At 43.6% G+C, this 16305-nt stretch overlaps 1 protein-coding gene across 18 annotated transcripts in view; it reads right to left on the bottom strand.

Moving 5' to 3' along the window:
- Window positions 1–16305, bottom strand: part of FHOD3 (formin homology 2 domain containing 3) — a 464819-nt gene that overhangs the window by 76111 nt on the left and 372403 nt on the right. For all 18 annotated transcript variants that reach the window (XM_025429108.3, XM_025429100.3, XM_025429109.3 and 15 more), the window contains 2 exons: window positions 15433–15483; window positions 8927–9141 (listed from right to left, as the gene is read on the bottom strand). In XM_025429108.3, coding sequence (XP_025284893.1) covers window positions 8927–9141; window positions 15433–15483 — 266 coding nt within the window. The remainder of the gene's footprint in view (window positions 1–8926; window positions 9142–15432; window positions 15484–16305) is intronic.

The following is a 16305-nucleotide window of genomic DNA, read 5'->3' on the forward strand; positions in this document are numbered from 1 at the left end:
TTATCAAGAATCATCCTCTGAATGTTCTGCATCCTTTAGAGTTAGATCCTCAGAAGGAAATGGCCCACATGTCAGTTCTCTGTGAAATTTTCCTTTCTATATTAATGCACCATCCTTTCTTCAGTCTTTATATAGAGTGGTCTATATTGTCAAATATGTTCCTTCATCATGACCCATGTAATAATTTCTGGATATAGGGGAAATAGCTGTCTCTATAGATTAAAGTGTTTTCTTTTTTCATCCTATTCGTTCATTCCCTAGTTCATAAAACATTTACTGAATGTTTATTCTGCTCCAAGCATTGGGAGGTAACAAAGGTGAGTGCAGGCATGGGCTCTCCTCTGGGGAACACATGGATCAGGAAGAGGGAGCACTTATTGCATATACAGTGAGATAAGCCCTGTATCCCTGGTATGTGCAAGATGTAAGGGAAACATGTGAGAGGAATCAAAGGAGGCTTTAGAGAAGATGCTTCAACTAGATGGCTAAGAGCCCAGTGGGCACCCCGTGGAAGAGGGCTCTCAAGCATAGAAGCACATGTGAAAGAAGATAGCACCTTTCAGGTAGTGACAGTGGTTTGGTGCTGATGGAATGTAACATGTAGGAGTGGTTGTAGAGGTCAAAGACTGGTTGTAGAGACTGGATAACCAAAGTCTAAGTGCCGTGTAAGGTCTTAACTTTATGGTATAGATAATGGAGAGCCACTAGAGCTGTTTAAAAAAATATCCTGATTTTTTTTTTTTTTGGTTGGATTGCTAATAAGAACCTCAAAGATAGGAGATCTATTAGAAGTTATTGAAATAGAGGTATCTGAGTGACTCGGTTAAGTGTTTGCCTTCGGCTCAGGTCCTGATCCTAGGGTCCTGTGATTGAGCCCCACATTAGGTTCCCTGCTCAATGGGGGGTCTGCTTCTTCCTCTCCCTCTGGTCCTCCTCCTGGCCTGCGCTCTCTCTTTTTCACTCTCTCTCTCCCATAAATGAGAGTTGGTTAAGACGAGGACCAAGGCATTGTCGATGAGGAGATAGGAAAGAGGGCCGAATTGAGAGAAAGGAGCATATAAACACTTGGTGATTGCATGCAGGTGTGAGCATTGAGGGAGGAGTCAAAAATTATATGCATGCTTCCAGCTTAAATGACTAGGCCAAGAGAGATGGTCTAAACCAGATGAGGACTGGAAGGAAGGAACAGGTTTAGGGAGTAGGGAGTTTACAGGTGAGAGATGGGTGAATCGCCCATCCGAATGCCCCTGACTGGCACCTGTTGAGTGTGACATGTCTGAGGAGCATTCAGTGCTGATGTCTAAGAAGGCTGGATACACATGTCCTGAGCTCAAGAAGGCCAAGGCTGGCGATGCAGACCTGGCGGTTTCCATCACATGGAAGATAGTTAAAAATCGTAGCTGAGGATATGAGAAAACAGCCAGAAGTTAGGCATAAAAACAGGAGTTGCTGGGAAAGGAGTGTTTGGAGAACCCAATACTTAGAAGGAAGGCAGGAGAAGTGTCAGTAAAAAGACTAAAACAGAATGATGAGAAAGACTGAGATAAATGATGAGAAAACAGTGATGAGAAATGCAGAAGATAAGAAAGCCAAATAACATTCTGAGTCTGGAGAGTATCTAGACCAGGGACCAAGAACTGATGGATAATCTTCTGGAACTTCCAAATGTATCTGGCAGAGACAGCTTTCTCAGAGGATGTTCCAGCTTCAGAAGGCTCTAAAGATTCCTGCCATGTTCAGAGGCAAGCAAGATGCACTGTAGGGTCACTGACCCCAAGAGTTCTCTTGAAAAGCATACTTTTAGGGACTGGAAAGCTAATTTGTGATTATCCTGCCACATGGCAAACGGTGTATCATTTTGCACAAATGCCTTATTGGAGTGAGTAGGGGAAAGGCAGGGGGGGTAGAGATGAGGGCAGGGGTGCTGGAGGGAAAAGTGGAGTGTCAGAGTGGTGATCAAGGTCCTGACCACAGTTAAGAATGCTACAAGGAACCAGGTAGTTATTCGTCTTTGAGAAATCTCAGTTCTTAGTCAACAGCTCTGGAAATTCAAAGTACCACACTGCCTGAAGAATGCTCAGTGTCCTTACCTGTGAAGGCCTCCTGATTGTTCCTGGGAGCATTTATCCCAGGCTCCCACCTGGGATGAAAGGCACTGATGTCTTTCCAGATTCCCCATTAGCACCTCCAGATGGAGACAAGCTCATTCACCCCAGAGTGCCTGCATGAAACTGGGTCTTGCAACTCCGGATGCTCTTTCTTTTTGTTAAGAACAAGCAGCTAACTCCTGAAGTGGAATACTTTGTTTCCATTAAACAGATTTTAAGATGCAAATTTGTAAATGTTGGTTAAAAAACATCACAATCCATGGTTTATGTATACAATGGAATATTACTCAGCCATTAGAAACGACAAATACCCACCATTTGCTTCAACGTGGATGGAACTGGAGGGTATTATGCTGAGTGAAATAAGTCAATCGGAGAAGGACAAACATTATATGGTCTCATTCATTTGGGGAATATAAAAAATAGTGAAAGGGAATAAAAAGAAAGGAGAAAAAATTAGTGGGAAATATCAGAAAGGGAGACGGAACATGAAAGACTCCTAACTCTGGGAAACAAACTAGGGGTGGTGGAAGGGGAGGAGGGAGGGGCTGGGGGTGACTGGGTAACGGGCACTGAGGTGGGCACTTGACGGGATGAGCACTGGGTGTTACTCTGTATGTTGGCAAATTGAACACCAATAAAAAATAAATTTATATAAAAACAAAACAAAACATTACAATCCAAAGCCTGGAAACAATTCTCCATGAGTCTCTCATGTTACTGGAGTTTTAGAAACAGAAGTACTAAGAGTCTTGGTTCTGGGATATCTTTCTAAGGATGTGTGCATAGCCAGTAGCCTTGGAAGACAGAGATGGTGTCTCCCCTCTGGAGCAAGGATTGGCTGGTTTATAGCTCTATGTGATAAAGATAATGTCTCCCCCTGGGACAAAGGGAAGACATGTTTCCTGTCCACTATAAAAGATTTGGGGTCCCTAAGCTCAAGGTTCCTCTCTGTGTGTGCAGCCATCATTTAAGGTTATCCACATCAACTTGTAGGAACTGAGGCTTGGAGAAATGGCACAAGCGCTGATACTCTGGCTACCACTATTGCTACAAGTAGTAAAGTCCATTGTCTCTGACCTTGAAGTTTCATGTTTTGTGCCTCCATCCACAAAATTGTGGCAGGATAACTTATTAACTTATAAGTTGGTAAAGTCTTAGACCCTTCAGAGTTTTTGATACCTAACTACTACTTATGAAGGGATCACGTTGATCAAGTAATACCATTCTTTAACAACTTTTCCAAAGCCATTCTGTGCCTTATCTTCACTTAAGCAAAATTAAGACTCATACTTAATCTACTTCAAAAGGATTCAAGACTATGTTTTAAAATGCATGAAAACATGCTGCAGGCAACTGTCATTTTCTATAGGAGGGAAAAAGGGAAAGTTTTGCCTCTTTCCATTTTTAGAGACAGAGAAAAAGGCAGGCAGGAAAACCCAATGTTTTGCAAAGTCTCTCAAAGAAGTTCCACAGCAGGTGTAGCAGGCAGTGCCTTGGCCTTGGGGAGAGCTTCTGAGAGATTTTGTCTAACTGACCAAATGTCAGCAAGTAGCAGCAGTCAGGTGAGTTGTGGGGAGATGGGGCCGTCCCGAGTCACAGAACCACAAGGAATCTAGTTTCCTGCCAATTCGTGAAATACTGGACTGGAGGTGTCCAAAAGCTTTATGCAAGGGAACCAACATGCATTAGGCTGATGACTGATGATATTCCATCGCTACTGTGCCAACTGGAAACAGGACACCAGATGTTTCTGATTTCTGCCATGTGGATTGGGTAACTTAAGAGAGTGTCTACACCTGAAGGAGACCCAAAACATGTCACGCAAGATGACAAAGGTGCTCAATGACTGGTAACAATGACAACAGCTGTGATGATGAATGCTGCCTATGTGAAAATGATTATTCATTTAAGCCAACAGAGCATTTCAGGATATAACTATAGGTCTATATTTTGTTTCCAGGTGAGAGGATAAGGAAGCTAGAGGAAGAGTCCTATTTACCAGCACTTTAAAAGCTTGGATCTGTGAGAGAAAATATCAGTATAGAATGTCAATAATTTCTGTAAAAGCCTCCAGATGAATGCTGGTGAGTAGGCCATGGCCATATAGGGAATATTTTATATCTCTAAGGTCCAACAGTAAGACATTTGGAAATTTCTGGAACCCAGGTACAGGAAGAAAAAAACCACCACTGAACATATTTTTTTCCTGACATAAAATTAATATAGTGTGGTAAAATTTTCAAAAGCTCTCTAAAGTATTATTTCTGTGTGCAATGTGGAGAGAACTGAACTAAAAATAAGAAAAATAATCTATTATGTATGCTTTCAGGGCTCCATTAGTGGGTAAAAGCCACTTGTGAACTCTTGACAACAGCAGCTGCTTTCTAACTGCTAAGGCAATTTCTCTCCTCTTAGTCTTGGGATGGACTCAGGTGTACCAGCCAAGGAGCAAGAAAGCCACAGAGCTCTAGCCTCCAGAAAAGGCAGTTCCGCACAGGGCCACCCTGCAGGGACCAACATCAACACCTGGTTTTGAGACGGATGGCTTCTCCATTTTGTTCCCACGAAATAGGTTATGGAAATATGATACCTACTGGGATAATAGGTTACTTTGCTAAAATGATTTCACTTGTGGGCACACAGATTATTCCCTCAGTAACTTCCTCAAGAGTCATAGCAAAGAATTCTATCCTAAGAAGAATACTGAAACTTTTTTTCTAATTAGTGAGAAAAACTTATTTCCAGAGACATCTGTGTTTCTTAAAATAAAAGTAAGCTTATTAGATAGTCTGATCTATACCACCAGGGTTCCATGAAAATAAGAGATAATCAAAGCAATGGAGAGAGAGAGGCCCTTCGTGTTTACCTAAATTGGGGGCTGATCGTCTCCATTAATTGCAGCACAGTGCAAATGAGAACACGTGCGTGTGTGTGTTCCTCACTTGGGCCTGGTAGTTTCACACAGAGGAAAAATATTCAGACCATCACCACTAAGTCTAGGCAGTATTGGGACAAACATCTGCTGTGAGCCAGCCACAAGAGGGCCAGATGGAAAAATAATTCAAGCACACATTTACTTGATGGTGGGGGTAGTGGCATAAGTTATACAAAAGTTACAGCAGATTTAGCTGGGAAGGTTTTTGGCTGAAAGATCTCACTAGATGGCACATAATGCTATTGGTATTTTAACATTTACCCTTCTTTCTTTTTTTTTAAATTATGTATTTATTTATTTATGATAGTCACAGAGAGAGAGAGAGAGAGAGAGAGAGAGAGAGAGAGGCAGAGACACAGGCCGAGGGAGAAGCAGGCTCCATGCACCGGAAGCCCGATGTCGGATTCGATCCCGGGTCTCCAGGATCGCGCCCTGGGCCAAAGGCAGGCGCTAAACTGCTGAGCCACCCAGGGATCCCCCATTTACCCTTCTTTCTAAATGTATTCTGTAAGAGCAAAGGTAAAGAAGTTTTTAATGTTTTCCTATCTTCTGTCAGTAAAAATTCTCCAGAATCTTTAATTTTTAAAAAAAAACCCATAAAATAGCCTTTAATCCTAAGATATCGTAACAAATACCTGTTTTTCCTTTTCGTTGCAAACATCACTCTGAAATGCAGGCTGTGGTTCATGCACATACTGGGGAAGGGGTAGAAGCAAAGGGATAGCGTGGCAGTCATGTGAACACCACCACAAATACTGGGGTGCCATGATGCCCTGATAAATGGCTGGACTGAGCATTAAAAGATGGGTTCTATCCCCAGTATGGTGTCAACAAGATCTGCAAATGGTGCCCCTGCCCGTTTGAGTCTCAGTCAAATATGGATAATAGCATCTCCCCTGCTTACTCAGACGCCCGAGCAGGTGTTGAATAGTAGCATTTGGGAGGGAGGGGTGGAGCACTACAGAGATGTGAAGATCATCATCATATGATTCCATAAGCAGAGAGAATGAAGAAGTCAGTCAACCCCGGGCACGTTTGGATCCCATAGTGCCAGGTGTTTGGAGTAGGACAAACATCTGGATGTGTGATTAGATTTTTTTATTCTCCCAGATGTTGGGCTATGGTAAATGTTAGGGACAAGCAAACAGTTACTTTGAGCATTTAAAAACGGGACCTGGTTTAAAAAAAAAAAAAACAAAAACAGACTATTAATTGGATGTTAGCAGAATGTCTCAGAGAACGATCGCAAGCTAGGCTGAGGAAAACCCTGCTGCCATTCCACCTTTGTGTTTCTGCCATGAGGGCAAAGGTCTCCAAAGCAGCAGGAAGTCTCAGCACCTTTCTGAGACAATCCTCCCACAGCATTTCTTCTTATAGGCTTATGATTGCCAACTGTATAATTCAGTGATGTATCAGGACACAGACATTAGGTTACTTTGCTGGTTCCGATTGATTTGGAGAATTACTTAACGTACAACAGACCACTTTTCCAGATACCACAAGAACCACTGCTCTGGTTTTATTTGAACAAAGCAAACATCATACGGTGCTATTTCCTTAATTTGTAATTATATCTCATTTCAAGCCCGGAATTCCTATTTCAGATGCATGTGGGGTGATTTCACTCAAACATTCTCTCAGTTTCTAGGAGTTCCCTCTCCGGAGAGGAAAATGACACGGTCTTTCTGAAAGCATACTGAAATAACTTAATTTCTCTCTAGTGCTAAAGAAGGTGTGGTTTATGTATACAATGGAATATTACTCAGCCATTAGAAACGACAAATACCCACCATTTGCTTAGACGTGGATGGAACTGGAGGGTATTATGCTGAGTGAAGTAAGTCAATCGGAGAAGGACAAACATTATATGTTCTCATTCATTTGGGGAATATAAAAAATAGTGAAAGGGAATTAAGGGGAAAGGAGAAAAAAATGAGTGGGAAATATCAGAAAGGGAGACAGAACATGAGAGACTCCTAACTCTGAGAAACGAACTAGGGGTGGTGGAAGGGGAGGTGGGCGAGGGGTGGAGGTGACTGGGTGACAGGCACTGAGGTGGGCACTTGAAGGGATGAGCACTGGGTGTTGTTCTATATATTGGCAAATTGAACACGAATAAAAAATAAATTTATGAAAACAAAACTTAGATTCACAGTATTAATAAATTTATATCTTAAAATTAAAAAATATTTCCCTCCAGTGCATACTGCATGTACCCCAAATAAGTATTTCCTGTGTTCTTATTGAAGTTTAAAATATTCTGCCTTTTTGGGCACCTGGGTGGCTCAGTCGGTTGAGTGTCTGCCTCTGGCTCAGGTCATGGTCCTGGGATCGAGTCCTGCTTGGAGCTCCCTGCTGGGTGGGGAGTCTGCTTCTCCCTCTCCCTCTGCCCCACCCCCTGCTCCTGCGCGCTCTCTCTCTCTCAAATAAATAAATAAAATCTTTGAAAATATATATATTCTGCCTTTTTAATTGGGTAGAACAGCCTCAAAAGTGACCATCGCTGGGCAAAGTACTTAAGGGCCTATCTTTCCGTGACAGGCATCAAGAAGATTAAGTTCTGAGAACAAACAGTATTCACAGAGACCGACGATTCCCTTTAGGCTTGGGGCTGTTTAGACAACCCTTCTGTAAACTGGAGAGGGTACAACTCTTAGAGTGCAAAGCCCCAAGATTAAGTGCTGACCCACAACTTTGCAGGGGAATGTTTTTCCTATCGCCTCTGCAAATACCACAATTCAGATAGAGCGGGGATACCAGGCAGGGTCTGGAAAGCACAGGGCAGTCAGGGAACAGTCTGTTTTCCTGACTCTTTGAGTCTCAGGATTTGAAGACCGACGTTACTCCTCTATGACTGGGCCATCTGCCTGGGACCATCTGCCATGGCTCGGGGACCGGCAGGCACTGGACGTGATGGAAGGCAGCGGTGAACCCAGCCCGCTCCTGCAGAATGAGCCCCAGGGCTTGGAGAGCCCGCGAAGAATTGGACAGACAAGATTGCTCTGTCACGTCCAGTTCTGCTGAGGTCATGCAGTCCTGCCTTGTGGAACTGAAACTTTACGCCATATTTAGTCAGCTCTCGGAGAGTTAAAAGTTGGGCTTCTCTGCTGTCTTCAGCTGGCCAAGCCTCGGTCAGGCTGCAAGCCATAACACCCAGTCAAACTGAATAGTGCTAGCTGCAGGCTCAGCAGTGTAGACGGCAGTGCCCAAGACCCATCCTCTCTGTTAATGTGAGAGAAAACCGACTCGCCGTTCTCGGAGCAATCAGGGAAACAGCTGATGTTCTCAGGCTGCAGCATTCAGCACTGTTTTTCTCCAAATAAAGCTAAGATGACAGACAATTTCTCCAGGGAGAGCCTGTCTGTCTGCACACAAGCATCTACACCCACACCACACGCGCCAGTAATCGCTACTATCTTCTCTTTTTCCTGCTTCAGGGTTTAACTTCTATTTCCACTAGGTCCACATTTTTTTTTTCTTGCTTGCTTTGATTCATTTTATTCTCCAACAGTTTAATTTAAAACAGACCCACAATTCCTGGGGTCAGGACAATTTAAAGCGGCCACCTTATTGGGCAGAGCCAATAAATAAATAATATCCAAATTATAGAGAACTAAGTTAATACTCTTTGATTTGGGAAGAAATGGCCAACTAAGCCTTAATTTCAATATGCTCCCTTCTCAATGACTATGCATTGACAATCTTCATACGTAATTCTGCTTTAACAGAAGTGGTTCTGAAGGCAGCTGGTTTATGTGTTGCCTGGAGTTTACTCTTAGTTGCCACTTGGTACCAGTTTGCATGTAGTAATGGTCCCTACTGCCCAGAAGCCGAACAGGAATTACCCCATGGGTGTTCCCTCCACTCTCCCAGCACTCACCTTGGGGATGCTGAGGTGTTCCTGGAGAGGAGGAGGATCCCTCAAGAGCCTCTTGTGAGTCTAGAGAGGGAGGGCTGCGGTGCAGAGGGGTCGGGGAGGCAGGGGCCGCTGGGGAGGTCAGGTCCAAGGAGAGGTCACCTCTGCCCCGGCTCGCACTCCGGCTCCTCAGTTCTTTCTCGTGTGCCTCCGCTGCCAACTGCTCCAAGTATTTGTATCTGAAAGTTAAATTCCAAAGGGTTTCCGTAAAAAGAAAGAGGAGCCCGTGGCCGATGCTTGTTTATGGCTGAAACACCTGCAGAGTGAGCTGGTTTCCTGATGCACAGAGCACAGCACAGGGCTGGCTGGAGGGCCAGTCTGCCAAAAACAGCCAGCAAAGCCAAGATGCTAATGATTAAAAACCCCGCATCATTCATAACCAAACAAATTGGGAGAAATGGCAACATCACACAGTCTCCAGATACTGGATCACTGCTGCAGAATCCGATTTTGCTCTTTTAGGAAACATTTGTACAAATAAGCAAAACAGCAATAATGCCCATTACAAAGCCCCAGCAGTGACAGCTGAAAACCACACGCACTCAGAGCCTGCAGCTGTGAGATGGGAGGGTGCCTTGGTGCGGCGGAGAGAAACAATGCCCCCAAAATACCAAAAGGGGTTGTTGGACGAAGCCCTCCCTGGATTTCTGAACCTGCTTCAATGCTAACAGCAATGCGACTGGAATTCACTTTGTTCTCTCAGTGTCGACCATGGAAACTTTTTTATATTCTAAAATATTTCTGAGTAGGGCTCAGACATCCAATAGCTGGGACCTGACGTCACATATAGTTTATTCATCAAAGTCAGTTTAAAAGAACAAAGATACATCTGTTTTGCATTTCAGGCAGGCAGAACCCACTAACTGTTTATTAAGACCAGCTACCAATCATATTCCTCATAGTGCGCTTTATAGATCAGACCAAAATAACTTTGAAATATGTGCCTCTTCCAGATGTCTGCTAATTTTACCCACCATCATTTGTTCAGAAATAAATTTACGAATTCAGTTGTAGCAGGTTTCTGTCTTACCAACCACTAAACTTTGGAACAGGTTATTGAAGACCCTCACTCACACCCTCCAGATCCACTGCCTCAGTTCCTTCCCAATGGGCAAGCCTCCCAACTCTAGCCCACCAAAGCCCTCCCCCAACACGGCACACAGCATTCCTGAGTCACCCGCATAAGAAAGGCAGAGCGCACCAGGAACCCTTTAGAAAGCATGCATTTCTTCATGCATCCGTAAGGTGGGTGTGGCTCCCCCACGTCCGTGGTCATCACCCCTTCTCCCTGCTGGTCCAAAGGCAATCTGCCCCGCAGCCCAGGCTTGCACGCGTGTCTCCCTCAGTGAGGCCTGCCTTGACCACCACAGCTGGAAGTGATCTTGGCCTTGCCTCTGAACTCATGTCGGATATGTAGTCCATTCAACTCAGATGGCATTTTACATTTACTGCCTGGCATATTTAGCCGTCTTTTCACATGTGTGTGTCTGTTCTCAACAAGCAGATAATAGGATTTCTGAGAACAGAAGATTACCATCCTTTGTTCTTTCCCTCGGCGCCTTGCATTTGCCGGCCCAGGCGAAGCGGGCAAGGCATGCAACGAGGAGCCTGAGAGGCAGCACCCTGCCTGCAGAGGTCTCCTTGCAGCAGTGGGCACCCAGGATGGTGAGTACACGGATTACACTTTCGCGGGGAGTGAGCTTCCTCTCACGGGGAATCTCTGATAAAAGACATGATGTGATGGGGTCTACATACACAAAGGTCTGGGGCATGGTTTGGAGGAGCAGCTGCCTCACAGCTACAGGGTGAAGGAACAGAAAGCTCTAGAAACTCTGGACTGTCCTTGCCAACAACGTCACCTCTCAAAAGGTAGGAGAGCTATTTCTGAGCTTCACTTGGACCAGCAAGGAAAATCACCTGGCTATGGAATCTTGGAGGAAAGTGACCTTGAGGGGAAGAGTCAGAGGCCCAACAGAAGGCATGTTCTAAATGAGGTGATGGCACACTCAAGGCCAGGAAAGCTGCGAGCCCAGGAGGGGTTTGGAAGGCATCCACACGCTGAGTCCAAGCCTTCTGGAACAGGAGAAAGGGGCAGCCAAGGAATGAAGTGCAGACAAGGAGACCGATGTAGGTCCAAGGCTTCAGGCCAGGAGGACAACCCATTTATGACCTTCATTTCAGGCAGCCCAGCACTGGACCTGGTCTCTCCATACCCCTACCTGCGGGCAGCCAGACTAGCAGGTATGTGTGGGCAGCCAAAGGGTTCAACCCACTTTGCAAGGGATGCTCATCCAAATTCTGGATAGATATGACTCAAAGGTTTCCTGTACACACTCTGTCTCATAGACGCCATCCTCGAGGACCCAGAGGACATGGGAAGAGTCAAGGATTTAATATGAATTCTGAGATTTATCTGGTAGACAATCATGACAAGGAGGGGGTCTGGGGACTCTTTAGCTGGGTATAAAGTTTCAGTTTTACAAGATGAAATGAGTTCTGGAGATGGATCACACAGCAATAGGACCATACCTAACACTCCTGAATTGTACACTTACAATGGTTAAAATGGTAAATCTGGTGTAATGTGTATTTTGCCACAATTAAAGACTATTTTTTAGAGAGAGAGCATGCATGCACATTTGCATGTGAGTGGGGACGGTGGGCAGAAAGAGAGGGAGGGGGAATCTTAAGCAGGCTCCAAACACTTTGTGGAGCCTCATGACCCTGAGATCATGACCTGAGCCAAAACCAAGAGTCGAATACTTAACAGACTGAGCCACCCAGGTGGCCCTACAATTAAAGACATTTTAAAATGGCACAGACAAGGGGGCACCGAGGTCAAGAGTCACTAAATCTTTGTGAAAAGCAGTGCCAGTGTCCATCTGCAATGGGCCAGAGTGGTGAGGGGAACCAACATGCTTGGGAAGCGCTAAGCCACCTGGCATTTAGAGCTGTACAGCTTAGCAACCCCTCCTTACCCATGGCAACCTCTGGCAGTCCCTGTGGAGGAAGCTCACCCCATGTCACAACCTTCCCTTACAGACACACCCTGAGTCACTTAGAGGCTGAGTAGTACTTGATCCCTGGAGCCCAGCAGCCCATGAGATGATGGTCATATGTCCCTGTGGCTTTGCAACACAGCCCCCCAACTGATAGACTCCCCTGAAATTTTCTGTGTACAAGGTACTGGGTTTTCTATCCACAGACCACAGCCTTAAGAAAAGACTTCTCACCTTTCCCACTTTCATCTAAACATTTCCATTTATCCTACTTCCGTCCATATTTTTGTTTATTCATTCATCTTTTCATTATTTATTGAAAAATTGTCAAGTGCCTGCCATATGCTAAGAGCTGCCATAGGTACTAGAAATTTAATAATAAACAAGAAAATCCCCATCCTCGTGGAGCTCACAGTTCAATGGGAGAGATAGGCAAACAAACCTTAGGAATGAATTCACACATCCGCCAAGGTCACGGGCTGCAGGGGCTGGTATGGCAGTCCGGGACATACAAAGGGCCCTATGGAAACTCTGTTGACTTTAGACTAACCTAAACCTACTTACAGATGGCTTTTCCTGCCACTCTCCTACTTGGGAACTCTCCCTTACATTAAACTGAAATCTGGCTCCTTCTAAGTTCTACTCTGTCTTCAGACCTGTTAAGCAATGCTCAAAATCCTCTCTTACTGCTTCACTGATCACTTTCATGCCTAATTTCCCAAATCCTAGCCCAGTCCTGACCTTTCCTCTTGCACTCTGTTCCCATAACCTCTGCTTCCCATAGGCATTTCCTATGCCATTCCCTTCAGACTAATCTCTGCCCTGACCCTACCCCAACATATGCTCAGCCTGGATCTCATTCCTTCTTATTCCTTTAAAAAGATTATTTGTGAATGTTACTTCATCATGATCAGATAGAGCCTTTCTTCTAATATTAAAAAAAAAATAGAAGTATCACCTCAATAGAATCTTATTCTGGGTCTGCACCATTGTCAATAGAATAGTTTGCCGGAGATTACAGAATGAGATAATATGAAATAAATCAACATAAAACCAAATGTGCCTGGATGACCATTACACCTCAAAATAGCAAAACCACATTGCACTAGATGATACAAACCTCAAAAAACTCTCTGCTATGACTCCGGTCATTTTTCTCTGAGTCATTGCATTTAGAGTAAGAGACATAGGACCCAACAAACATACCTGGCTCTACCAAGAGTTCCTAGGGGTGCCTGAGTAGTGCAGTTGGTTAAGTTTCTGTTGGTTTTTGGCTTCAGTAGTGATCTCAGGGTCATGAGATCGAGCCCCTGTGGGGCTTCATGCTCAGTGGGGAGTCTGGTTAAGTCTCTCTCTTCCTCTCTCTCTGCCCTTCCCACTGCTTTCTCTCTCTCTCTTTAAACAAACAAACAATTTTGTTTTCTCTTTTACATTTCTAGATGGAGTCCTCTTCCTTATTTCTGAACGTCTTTCCACCTCTGATCTCCATTTTCTCCATCCATTTCTGAATCCCATTATATTTGGAAATCTTCTCTTTTCCTGGTCAACCAGAAATCCCCAACAACTTTCCAAACAGGAACAAATGTTTATATTTCTCTCTCCTTTCTTCACCAGGTAATTTAAGAAGCCAACTAACCAAGAAAAGTGGTTGGTCCAAACCAAAGGGAAATTCTTGGCTGCTTCCACAGTGCTCCATGTAAGCAGAGATGGGGCCCACATGAGGCCATGGAGAGCCCACCCCTGCACCAGTGAAGAAGGCCCCGGCAGATGGATGGCAAGGGGCAAGGACTGATGTCAGAACAAGAAGCGCCAGGAAATGAGTGGCAAACACCCCTATGTATAGGTTTTCCACCACATTAGTGATGCTGTGCTTTGATATCCAGAAAGAGGTAGCCTTCAGTGGTTTGGGAAAATTTTTAAATCAGTCTGAAACCAGTAGAGACTTCAGTATCTCCCCAGAAACTTTTAAGCCTTGCTTATGCAGACATAACTTGACAGTCAAGTTGTCAAAAGCTAAAAAAAAAAAAAAAAAAAAAAAAAAAAAAAAAAAAAAAAAAAGCAGAATCTGGAGGGAAAGTTAAAAATGAAAATAAAATTTGGTTTCTTAAGCCTGGGCATAAAGTCGGCAACATTTTCAGTAAAAGTCTATGTTCTCCAATGTCAAAAATGGGTATGAATTAGAAAAAAAAAGTTTCTTGTTTCTTTTACTCTAAATTTGCTGGCCACAACTGGTTATTATGATGACAATAATCTAATAAAACACTGGAATTAAAGCAATGCCATAGTTTTGTTTATAAGGCTGACCTAAGCATCTATTTTTTTAATTGAACACAGGCATACTCCATTCTTCTCTCCCCTCAGACTGTCTTGAACTACTTAGCTGAAGGTGTCTAGAAAAGTCAGCAAAGTTCCACTTATTGGCATAGTTCATAGATGGTGAGGTTCTCAACTGGCTATAGTATGAAATCAGCCTTTCCATTGCTCCGTGTACTACCGCCATCTGGTGGTAGAGGGAATAACTCCAGGGTCAAAACAGGCCGGTTTACTTCCAAAACGAGTTTCTTTTGCTTAGTTTATCAGACATAGAATACATTCACTTTGTATATTTTAGTGGGATTCAAAGCATGGTGCCATTGAAAAAACAAAATAGTTTACAGCTTAATATTTTATATAAAGCTGTTGGTTCATTTGCTCATTTATTCCATATAACCTTCTTAAGTGCCTACTGTGTGCCAAGCACTATGAAGGGCATTGGAACAACAAGGAAAACGTGACATGGTTCCTGCCAGCCTGGAACTGAGAATAGTTAGTAGGGAGACAGGTAAGTAATCAGCTTTATCCTGCAAGAGTCTCAGGAATGTTTGCTGCCTCAGTCAGTGCCTGGCATGGTGTGTGCATTCAAATATTTGTTAAAGGGAGGCACCTGGGTGGCTCAGTGGTTGAGCATCTATCTTTGGCTCAGGTGGTGATCCCGGGGTCCTGGGATCAAGTCCTGAATCAGGCTTCCCACAGGGAGCCTGCTTCTCCCTCTGCCTGTGTCTCTGCCCCTCTCTGTGTGTCTCTCATGAATAAATAAATAAAATCTTAAAAAACAAAACAAAAACATTTGTTAAAGGAATACTGAACGAGTGATCTGGAAGCACACAAGAGGGATATCTACCCTAGGCTCAGTAGTGGTAGTTCAGGTTATCACCATATGTCAATATGTTAAACTAATGTGCTCATTTGGAGAGGAGTCGCAGGAACAGGCATTTGTCTCACACCATGATGGCATTAAATAGTAAATCTAAACTTTCATGGAAAATTTAGATAACTAGGACACTCTATTCTACAAAATACCAGTTACCCAAAGTCTTAGGCATCTTTAGTGAAGCTATTTATTTTAATTAGCACAGTTTCCTCAGCATGCTTGGTTAAGGATGCAAAGTCAAGTGCCATTTGGTTTCAATGGGAAAGAAGAAATATACACACCTTTCTTCTCTTGCTTGTCTTTGCTCTTCTCTTTTGTCTAAATACTCTCGGCTAATGGAAATATGCAGAAGAAACAAAATAGGGAAGGAAAATAACAGAATTAGATGCTCATGAAATTGCCAAGAATTATTAACAGTGTATCACGAAAAACTCTATTGCCTCAGAAATGGAAAATAATTGTATTCGATTTTTTTAAAAATCAACAACAAATATCAAGGTACTACACTTTAAAAGTACTAAATATAACGGATTTCCTATAAAAGCACCAGGATGAGAACATGGGAGATTCTACTAAGTAAAGAAAGAAGAGTTTAGGTATATGAGGGGAGAGGGGAAAAGAAAAAAAGCTTTTTAAAATATGAAACAGTACATACGTGACATATGGCAACTACAAACAAGCAAGAGCTTTCAGAGACGAGTAACATCCAATCAAGGTCTGGTAGGCTCCACGACTTTCATCTCAAGAATTACATCTGGGTGAGTCCAGGCATCGTGGCCATTTCATGTTGCACTCTATAGTTTGGACATTCATCCCATAGTGCAGGATTCTTTCTCTGCACCCCTCACATTCTCAGTTTCTAGGCAGGGATCATGGGAAGCTCTCACTCTGTGCATCCTCTTGTCTGCACTCATGAGTTGCCAAACTTTGTCCAACTCTAATGTTTGTTGTTCTGCTCCTGCTGGTGAGATTCCAGCTTGAATCTAAGTTTAAGACTTAAGATCAGCCACTTCTCAGTGGACCACTTATTTTCCTGAAAAACTATGACTTCATGTTTTCTAAACTGGACTTCACAATGTAGCTGAAGAATGCTACCCCTCCAAGCACTGGCAACAGGATAGAAAGGGGCAGTAAGTTAGAGTAACTAAAGCAGA

The sequence above is a fragment of the Canis lupus genome, chromosome 7 (genome assembly GCF_003254725.2).
Source record: "Canis lupus dingo isolate Sandy chromosome 7, ASM325472v2, whole genome shotgun sequence".
Taxonomy (NCBI): Eukaryota; Metazoa; Chordata; class Mammalia; order Carnivora; family Canidae; genus Canis; species Canis lupus.